At 39.7% G+C, this 10,375-nt stretch overlaps 1 protein-coding gene across 1 annotated transcript in view; it reads right to left on the reverse strand.

The window, feature by feature from the left end:
- Window positions 1-790: 790 nt before the first annotated feature.
- LOC149133738 (ganglioside GM2 activator-like) overlaps window positions 791-10,375 on the reverse strand; it is a 36,883-nt gene continuing 27,298 nt past the window's right edge. The window contains exons 2-4 of the mRNA XM_089358691.1: window positions 9,745-9,934; window positions 2,759-2,966; window positions 791-1,089 (exon numbers count right to left, since the gene is read on the reverse strand). Coding sequence (XP_089214817.1) covers window positions 973-1,089; window positions 2,759-2,966; window positions 9,745-9,934 — 515 coding nt within the window. The 3' untranslated portion in view covers window positions 791-972. The remainder of the gene's footprint in view (window positions 1,090-2,758; window positions 2,967-9,744; window positions 9,935-10,375) is intronic.

Here is a 10,375-nt window from a genome sequence, read left to right on the forward strand (position 1 = left end):
CCTTCTATAAGTAGAGTCACATTAGATGGAATACAACCATCCATCGAAATATGTACATATGTATGTACGTATGTATGTGTGTGTAGGTGTGTGTGTGTATACATATATGCGTATGCAGACATATATTCACCTACATATATGCATACATATATTACATATATATATATACTTCCCTATATGTAGATGGAGATGTATATATTGCATGTAAACAAAAATGAGATAAGAGAAATAACAGAGAATTAGAGAATAAGGACAAAGAATGGTATTCTAAATATTAGTACTATACAAGATAAAATCATGATTTATTGAAATTGTGTTTGCATCGAGAGAAAAGTAAACAAGTACCTAGCTGCAATTCTGAATGAGAAGAGGAAATAAATTCAGGCAATTCTCCAAAATTTACATACCATTGTAATAAAGATGGACTATTTTTCTGGAAACTAATAAATATGATACCTTTTATTTTTGACAACTAAGAATTCAGTTTCATCAATTTTCCCCGTTGAATTATTTAAATAAAAATAAGACAAAACCAATGAAGGAACCTGCATGTAATTGTTCGGTCTGGGAGAAATGGCAGACAAATTTTCCCTCAAATCAAACCTTACGATTTTAAAAAGGAAACACACTTTAGATAACCATGTCCTAAATACTCTTTAAAAGATGGGGTCATTTTTGATGGTATATCTTTCATCATAGGTCGGCTCTATCACCTTTCATATGAAAATAATGATCTGTAACAACAACGACGTGTATGAAACAAGAAAACGAAAGAAAGACAAACTCCTGATCGGCTAAAGAACATTTTTTATACAATTCAACAAAAGATTCTTGGGTTTAAATTAAATAAAGAGTTAATTTGTTATTCATAATTTTTTTTTTTTAAATAAATCTGCAAAAATGAACATTTTCCATGAGAATGCTCGAGTAATACTCATTGCACAATTCTAATCAATTCTTAGTGGGTTGACGTCATCGAATACAGAACCATCCAGTGCAACCGGTGTCCACTGATATCCTGAATTTCATACAAAAGAATTCTGCTTTGTTTCCGTTGTCTATCATTCTTACTTGGGCTTCAAAATTTCCCTGTAATAAAGAATTGTATATTTACACTGTGATTAATCGTGCCTTGCACTGTGATTAAGCATGTTAATCACAGAGGAAAGAAAGTATTTAGTTATCGATTTAGCATTTATTTATTACATGAAGCAAATTATTGCGAATTAATAGCCTTCGATTGATTGTGTGACTCTGAGCTTTGACCTTTACTACAACTGCACTTTGAGATGCTATTCATAAAATGAATCTCACCAACATGAAATAATCTCGCGTTGTATCCTTGTACCAAACAATTTGAGTACGAAAGACTGATTTGGCAGTTAAAGAGTCTTTGTAACATTTTGACAGATTTACATTGTTTCAAAATCTTTACCCAGTCTTTTCTGTCTTTTTACTCATACTTGCCCAGAATTTTTATTTATCTGTAGACTAATCTATTTAGTCTATGGATATATTTTAGTACTTAACAATCGTTTTATTGTTCCTCTTTGCAACCATCTCTATGGCGTCTACGATGTCAAAAAATAAGCTTTATACTGTGAACGTCTCTAATGGACACCAGCGGTGTCAGTTCATACGTAGCTCTACGGGAGTTTCCGAGATATTGTTTTCTAAAACTTCGGGGTTTTTTTTTCTTTCAGAATATGATATAAAACATTTAATACATTTTAAGTGTGAGGGACTATCATAAGAAACAATAATAAAACAGATTGCAGTCGCTCCTTGTGATATTAGGGATAGAATACAGAGAAGACATACTTCATCGAACATCAGGATATTCACCGAATTACTTTTGACTGTTCTCTGCTTCGTGTGTCAGCGTGTTTATACAATTTAATATATGCATATAAGTTGATATAATTTAATAATACATTAGAGAAAAAAATAATAGAGAAAAGAACCTGGTGAAGGAGAAAGAGAGAGAAAGAAAAAAAGCGCAAGAGAGCGAGAGCAAGAGAGAGAAAGAAAACATGTTTTTAGCAGCTTGTCGATTCCAATTAAGGTTTCTTGAGAGTTTCTCCCCAGTATTGATTTAGTGAAGACTTGAGGGATCTTTTCTGTTTGGCTGTACCTGTGGAAATCTTAAAATTTAGTGAAAATTTTTTAATTTGGTGTATGGATGTAATTTTCCACGCAAATTCCCAAGGGCTAATTCACCTTTTCCAGAAAACGTTTTTTAAAAAATTACAGGGGTTTAAGATTTGATCATTTTTATCCAATCAGAAAACAGGATTTGGAAGCTGTCATTTTATGCGTGACTGCACGTGTTGTCAACTGTAAACAAAAGAAATATTGGTGAAATTCTGCTTTACGTATAACCCCTCGTAACACTTTTATCTTTTTGAATTTTCTGAAAATGTTTGCGACTTTGTATTCTACACACGGGAATGCATGCGACAATGCGAAAAAAAAAAAAAAAAAGAATTTCATGTCAATGATTACCATACAAAACTACACCAAATATAAAATCAATTTAAACAAAAATTGAAGAAATTGTAAAGTGGCTGCCAAACAAAAGATCCGACTTGTGCTCTCTTGTTTAAAGATAGGCACCTTCAATTTCGACAAAAAAAAAAAAAAAAAAAAAAAAACTGCGCATACAAACACATACATAAACACAAATATAGACACTCATACATAGATATACGCATACACACACGCTGTACATGCGCAAACAAATTATAAGGAATCTTACTTTTAAAAACCGTTTCATTATTCTTGACGTTTTTGGTAATGAGAATTCAGCTTTTTGCACCGAGAATTTTTGAGGAGGAACCGGACATTTATAGACAACTCCGTTATTATCGAACATTTTCTTTATAGTCTGAGAAATTGGCCCCATCATCCCACCATAATCATATTTCTCCATTTCGTCCAGAACTGTGCAACTATCCGGGTAGGTACTAAAAAAAAGAAAAGAATATAAACATTTTGAAGGAACATTAAAATTCGAATCTTACTGATGACGAAGATAACCTGTTAGAGTAACGAACAAATCTCTCAAATCACACTTGTTGGCTTTAAAAACAAGTGAGGATACATTCAATAACGTAATCCTAGATATGGTATGTAGCAGATAGTCTTCCTCGAACTCGAACCAGGAATGTTTAAGATCGAAATATCGAAAGCCAAAACTACTGGCAAATAATATTACTATATTTAGATAGATAATAGCCATTGGCGAATAGTAACACTATATTTAATATCTAGTCAATAATCTATGGCATCAGTTTGTGATAGGTGGTGGGGCAGCAAAAAAAGTTTAATTTTCTCGCCTAAAGGCCTTATGGGACATTCTTGAATGCTTTGGCGAGTTCTAAACACCTCCGTCGTGTGTCTCTTGATCCGGGTTTAATAAGATGACTTTTTAGCGTCCAACTTTCTCATAGAGATTATTCTTATTGTAACTGTCAACTTTGTTCTAATTTCTTCGAAATATTTCAGTTTTTATTTTTTAACAATTTCGTTATTTCTTAATTCACTCACATAAAATATGTTTAACAAACTGTAATTATGTGTATCAAAAATATTTAGTGCTGCAGGAGCGGCTGTGTGGTAAGTAGCTTGCTTACCAACCACGGTTCCGGGTTCAATCCCATTGCGTGGCACCTTGGGTAAGTGTCTTCAACTATAGCCTCGAGCCGACCAAAGCCTTGTGAGTGGATTTCGTAGACGGAAACTAAAAGAAGCCCGTCGTATATATGTATATATATATATATATATATATATATATATATATATATATATATGTATGTGTGTGTGTCTGTATATGTTTGTATGTCTGTGTTTGGCAAAGAAGATAGATGAAGTGAATATACTTCAGGCTATCGTCACCGAAAAAACATATTAGATCGGCCACACGGTCCACTTATTAATTCAAGGAGAACAGGCTGTAATTGAACAACTTCCAGAAAAAATAGAAGTTGGAGAGGAATTGTTCCTCAACGTTTTTGTCGAGGGGCGTAAACCCCGATGTTTTCGGTGCGGTCAGATAGGCCACATAAAAAAAATACTGTAAGGAAGGCGAGGAGGAATCTGAAGGTGAGGAGGAAGAGAAAGATAAAGAGACCGAAGGAAAGAAAATTACCAGTAAAAGAAAAATAGAAAATGCTAACCAAGTAAAACAAGTAGAACAACGACCAACAAAAGCAGCAAAAAGAAACCGACCACAAATAACAAGGAAAGAAGTGGAGGACAGAGGGATAGTAGCACTTCACAGCAAAAATGTTGATTTAATGAGAGAAATAAAAGCAAAAAAATCAGCCACCAGAATAGCAGAACTGTCTGAAAAATTTCAAAATTATGAACTATACGAAATGGATTCAAAGACTCATAAGATTTTATTAAATACATACAGAACGTCTGTATCGGCAATGAGACTGGAATTTAACCAGTCCATTTTTCAAGACTTGCCACCTCCGACCCTATGTGAAGAAAAGGTGGAGAGTCCCTCTCCACCGGACAAGCCCTGATTAACAGGTAAGACATGTCTGTTCACATTGGTTGTTTAAATGTTCGTGGCCTGTTGTCTAGCTGGAAGCAAGGACGCTTCCTAAATGACATCAGGTCAAGAAAATTGGATGTGATTGTTGCAACGGAAACCCGAGTAAAGAGGCCAAGAGATCTATCCCCCCCTCCTGAACGGCTACGAGAAATACGTTTCTCCGAGTCGGGCGGGAGGTGGGGGTGGGTGGGGTGTTGGTCCTACTAAAAAGAAACCGGGTAACCGAGAAAAAGTTGTTTTTTTTCTGATCCAGAAGGCAGGCTGGTCGTTCTTGACCTGACATTCAGTTGTGGCAAGATAATCAGGCTAGTTGCTATTTATGCACCCAATATTATGGGCCCGCAAAGTGAATATTTTCGTGACCTGGGCAAGTTCCTGGCCACGTCGCATTCGCCAGTATTGTTAGGAGACTTTAACACAATATGTGAGGCACACACAGATTGTGTTGGCTCGAACACGAACAGAAAATGTAACCCAGGCTTACGGGATCTGCTAAGTCACTTTCAGCTAGCAGACCCATATAGGTTGGAACATCCAAACACTCCACAGTGGACGTGGTCAAATAGTGACGGGTCTACCAGAACATATCTAGATAGGATTTTAATTAGAGAAACAGATAAGTCTATAACTAAGTGTCCACAGTTTTTTCCAGTCAGCTACAGTGACCACAAGATGGTTACCTGTAAACTGACAATAGACAAGTTACATAGTCAGGGATCTGGCTACTGGAAACTCAATACGTCCCTTTTGGCGATTGAGGAATACAGAAAGCGGATCAAAATGTTAATTCATAGGGCTTTAACAGGTACCATCATTAATAACAAATGGTGGTACGCCCTAAAAAGAGCCATCAAATATGAGTCTATTAGGTTTAGCATAAGTTTAGCTAAGAAGGGACGTAGAATAGGAGATGGTATAGTTAAGGAACTAGAAGAAGCCTGGAGGACTGGCAATGCGGACCAAGTGAAGGTGAAAAGACTGGAGTTAAACCAGCATGGGAAGTATTGCCAGAGCTAAGTTACGTGCGATGGGAAGTGAAGGAATCAAGGCCGCTGGATGGGCCCGAGTGGTGGAAGCTCGGCAAGGAAATAGTTCCACGATACGGTCTTTGACGAACCATAATGGCGTCTTGATAAACGAACCCGAGAAAATGTGTGAGGCCTTTCGGAAGTACTTCGCCCAGCTGTTCGGGGGTGACGGCGGTCCTGATGGTGGCAGAGCCCTCGAGGACTTTCTTGCCGGTCTGCCGTGTCTCTCGGAGTCGGATGCGGAGTCTTGCGAAGGGCCAATCACGCCTGGTGAGGTGAAGGAGGCTTTGGCCGACTGTAAAGCGGGTAGGTCGCCGGGACTTGATGGTCTTCCGTATGAGCTGTATAAATGTATGCCAGACTTGTTCGGGCATCTACTGGCTGACGTTTACGCGAACTGGCAACAGAATGGGTTTATCCCCAGATCTGTGCGCCGGGGAGTAGTGTCGTTGGTCAGAAAGGACCCGGACAAGGGGGACGTTATAGAGAATTTCAGGCCCATCACTCTGTTAAACGCAGAAGTGAAGATTTTGGCCAAGGTCTTAGCGAAAAGGTTGGCGCGTGTCGCGGATGGTATAGTCGGGGAGGCACAGACATGTGCCATCCCAGGCAGAACCATTCAGGATACCCTCCATCTTATCCGCTATACCATAGAGAGGGTTGGTAATAAATCTGGCAAAGGTGGGGCACTGGTACATTTGGACCAGTCTAAAGCTTTTGATAGGGTTGACCATCGATACTTGGCGACTGTGCTTGCGCGGTTCGGCTTGGGCCTTGGCTTCCTCAGGTGGTTTATTGCTTTGTACCACAACATTGACTCGATAGTTCGGGTGAACGGTTTCCTTTCGAAGCCGTCTGTATCAGACGCTCGGTTCGTCAAGGATGTCCGCTCTCACCGCTTTTGTATGTGGTAGCTCTCGAGCCACTACTGCGGAGGTTGAGTGGCATTCCGAGAGAACCAGGTCTAGAGGAGTTTGTTACGGCTTACGCGGATGATATCACTATCAGCGTAACCTCAGTAGCACCCTACGTGAAGTGGGTAAGACTATTGAGGCTTACGAGGAGGTGGCAGGAGCAAAGATTAACCGGGAAAAGTCGGTCGGCTTACAACTCGGCACCTGGGTTGGCAAGTCGATGCCTTCAGACAGCGCTGTTGGGCGCTGGACGGAAGGAACGGTTAAGTTGCTGGGAGTTTGGTTTGGTCCAGGCCTCCAGATAGAGAAGAACTGGACGGAGGTATTGAGCAGGGTGGCTGCAGTAGTCAAGACCTGGTCTTGGCGGTGGCTATCCCTGAAAGGGAGGGCGGAGGTGGCCAATGTGTTTATCGCATCGGTCATTACCTACCGCCTAACCGTCGTGCCTTGTCCGGATTCGTGGTTGATCAGGTTGGAGAGACAGCTCTTTCGCTTTTTGTCGAAGTGCAGGTCGCCACTTGTGAAACACTCTGTCTGCTGTCAAAAGCCTTTAAAGGGAGGTTTAGGGATGCCTTGGTTAATGATGCGCAGGCATGCGTTGAGATTGAGGCATCTCTGGATTCTCCTGGATAGTGAACGGGTGTGGTCTCCGCTGGCCAGACAAATGTTCCCCGAGTTCAAAAGTTTTTGCGAACAGGAAGCCTGGTGTTCTCGTAGACCGAGGTCGAGTGAATGGCATAAAGAGTGTCGTAAGGCCCTCTTGCTTTTCCGGCGCTTGGGCAACGCCAGCGGTGGGGGTTTCACACGGATTTTATATAGTGGGTTGGTAGAGTCTGAATGCGACGATGGCCTAGGGGCGACTCTAGGTCTCGGGTTTATTCAACTGGACAACCTGTTTCACCGTACATTCGGGTTGAGAACGTTGGACAACTTCCAAAAGTCCTTAACCTGGCAATGCTACAGAGGTGCCTTGCCCGTTTGGGATAAGCTTGCAAGACACGGTAAGCGTCAGTCGCCGACCTGTCCAAGATGCGGGGGAGACAGGGAAACCGTCCCTCACGCTATTGTTCAGTGTCCGGAGATATCTGAAATGTGGGCTTATGCTGAACACCTGTTGTCCGGCGAAGGAAGAGTACAGCTGTCGACTGAGTCAATTATAAAAATTGACCCACCGGGAGTTTTAACAAACGAAGGTAAGAATTGTTTTCTCACGGTTGTAGCAATAGCGAAAGAGGCAGTATGGAAGACGAGGATAAAAGGAATTAAGACAGGCAACTTTATCTTTGGCCACAATTTACGTTCATTTTTTACTTTTCATTTGAAAAGGAAAGTGTGGCTGGATAGGAGATGTCTGTCGGAGTGTACGTTCCAAAAGAGATGGAAGCATGTTGCACGAGTGTTGTGCGTGCAAGGAACCGTGTGAATAGTCAGGGGAAAAAAAAAAAAAAAAAAAAAAAGGTGCCAGCGATAGATTGGGGCTTGTGGGGTCGGAGCGTGGCCTGATCATTGCTTCATTTGTGTTGTCTAATGTACTGTTAATGTCATTCGATTTTTTATATTTTATATAATTTTTAAAGTCATATTTTATGTAAACCATACGCATTACTGATCCCAATCAGTTGTTTTGTACCATTCTGTGTTTAGCCCCCTGTGGGCAATAAAGAAATTGGTATTTCGTCTGTCTTTACGTTCTGAGTACAAATTCCGCGGAGGTCGACTTCACCTTGCACCCTTTCGGGGTCGATAAATTAAGTACCAGTTGAGTTCTGAGGTCGATCCAATCGACTGGCCCCTACCCCGATATTTCAGGCCTTGTGCCTATAGGAGAAAAGATTATAGAGACTGTTTCTGTTTTCAGGCCCACCACAAACGGGTTATCTCTGTCTCCAAATCTTTATAATTTTTTTTTTCTGTTTTCCTCGAAAACAGAAAACAAGTTTTTGTTTGTGTTTCATAGCTATTTGTGTTAAGATCTCATAATTCTTTACTAGTTACAGGCGCAGGAGTGGCTGTGTGGTAAGTAGCTTGTTTACCAATCACATGGTTCCGGGTTCATTCCCGCTGCGTGGCACCTTGGGCAAGTGTCTTCTACTATAGCCTCGGGCCGACCAAAGCCTTGTGAGTGGATTTGGTAGACGGAAACTGAAAGAAGCCCGTCGTATATATGTATATATATGTATGTATGTGTGTGTGTATGTTTGTTCCCCCCCTCCCGCCAGAATCGCTTGACAACCGATAGTGGTGTGTTTACGTCCCCGTAACATAGCGGTTCGGAAAAAGAGACCGATAGAATAAGTACTAGGCTTCCAAAGAATAAGTCCTGGGGTCGATTTGCTCAACTAAAAAGCGGTGCTCCAGCATGGCCGCAGTCAAATGACTGAAACGAGTAAAAGAGTTATTATTGTAGTCCTGTTATGGATATTTTATAAAAGTTTTCCAGTAACATAAATCCCTACAACCTTCTGCCTGAGATAAGTATAAGCTTTCTCTATCAGATGTAGTGAAATGGATTCTAATTGTTGTCATATTTTTTCTGTCGAAGGTGGCGAGCTGACAGAATCGTTAGCATGCCGGGCGAAATGCTTAGCTGTATTTCGTCTGCCGCTACATTCTGAGTTCAAATTCTTCCGAGGTCGACTTTGCCTTTCATCCCTTCGGGATAATGGAAAGGATTATTATTATTATCATTATTATTATTATTATTGAGTGAAAGAGCAGTACATGCCATCAAAGTGACACTGGGGTAAAATATACGAAGCCCATTACACCCATCATGATTACCCGTCTGATAAGAGTACACCAGGCTCATGCATCAAAACCATGTGTGCGATATGGTGATCTCATATCAAGATAAACGGCGCATGACCTCGCAGGTGGGGCCCAGTTAGAATTTTCTTCAGGTCCAGTAGCCCATCCCGCTCAAAAGGTCCCTGAATAAGATTTGTTTAAGGATGTTGAGCAAAACAGCCATGTTTCCAAAGGTGAATTATTCAAACCCAAGAATTCCTCTCAACACATGACTATGATGCTCCCCCACTACTTCTGCTCATGATCAGAGATGCACTATTATTATCATCATGATCATGATCATCATCATCATCATTATCATTATTATTATTGTTATTATTATTATTATTATTATTATTATTATTATTATTATTGAAAGATTTAGAAACTGATCGAAAAAAAAAAACAACAGAAGTCCGAGTTCAATGAGAGTTACTGAGAACCTTACCAGGAGCCAAAATTAGTGATGCAGGGAACAGGTAAGTTAATAAAGCCCAGTTTCTTTACTTTTATCTCAATTCTGGAGGAGTTCAATATCTGAGTGGTTTCTTCATCAATATCGACATAAAATTTACCTGGCGATTTCAGTGGGGTCGGCCATATTTTTAGACGATTTATTTTTATCACTTTAGATTTTCCTGAAATTAACAAAAGACAGCATAGTGAAATAAATGCCAAGAATAAACATCATGTTTCACGCAAATATAACCAAGATAAAAATGAAATAGTTACAATGAAGACTGGTTAGAGCGTCAGATTAAAATATTTTCTAGTTTTCAGTTACGTATTTTTTACCGACTGTGTTTTATTTTCATTTTATCCATTTTTGTCCCTTTCATCTGCCTGAGACGGATAACATGAAGTACCAATCCTGAACTTTATTTTATCAACGTGATGGTGACTGTTGTATCATCCAAATGTATGATTCTGTGATGGGATGAGAAATCAGATGAAAAAAAACACATATCTGAAATAACAATTACAACTTTGTTATTCATCACATGATATGGTCAATATGTCGTATTAAGAGCTTCAATATACTTAAAAAAATTAGCAACAACGATTGTAAAAAATCTTCT

Source organism: Octopus bimaculoides, chromosome 10 (genome assembly GCF_046866305.1).
Source record: "Octopus bimaculoides isolate indiv1 chromosome 10, ASM4686630v1, whole genome shotgun sequence".
Classification (NCBI taxonomy): domain Eukaryota; kingdom Metazoa; phylum Mollusca; class Cephalopoda; order Octopoda; family Octopodidae; genus Octopus; species Octopus bimaculoides.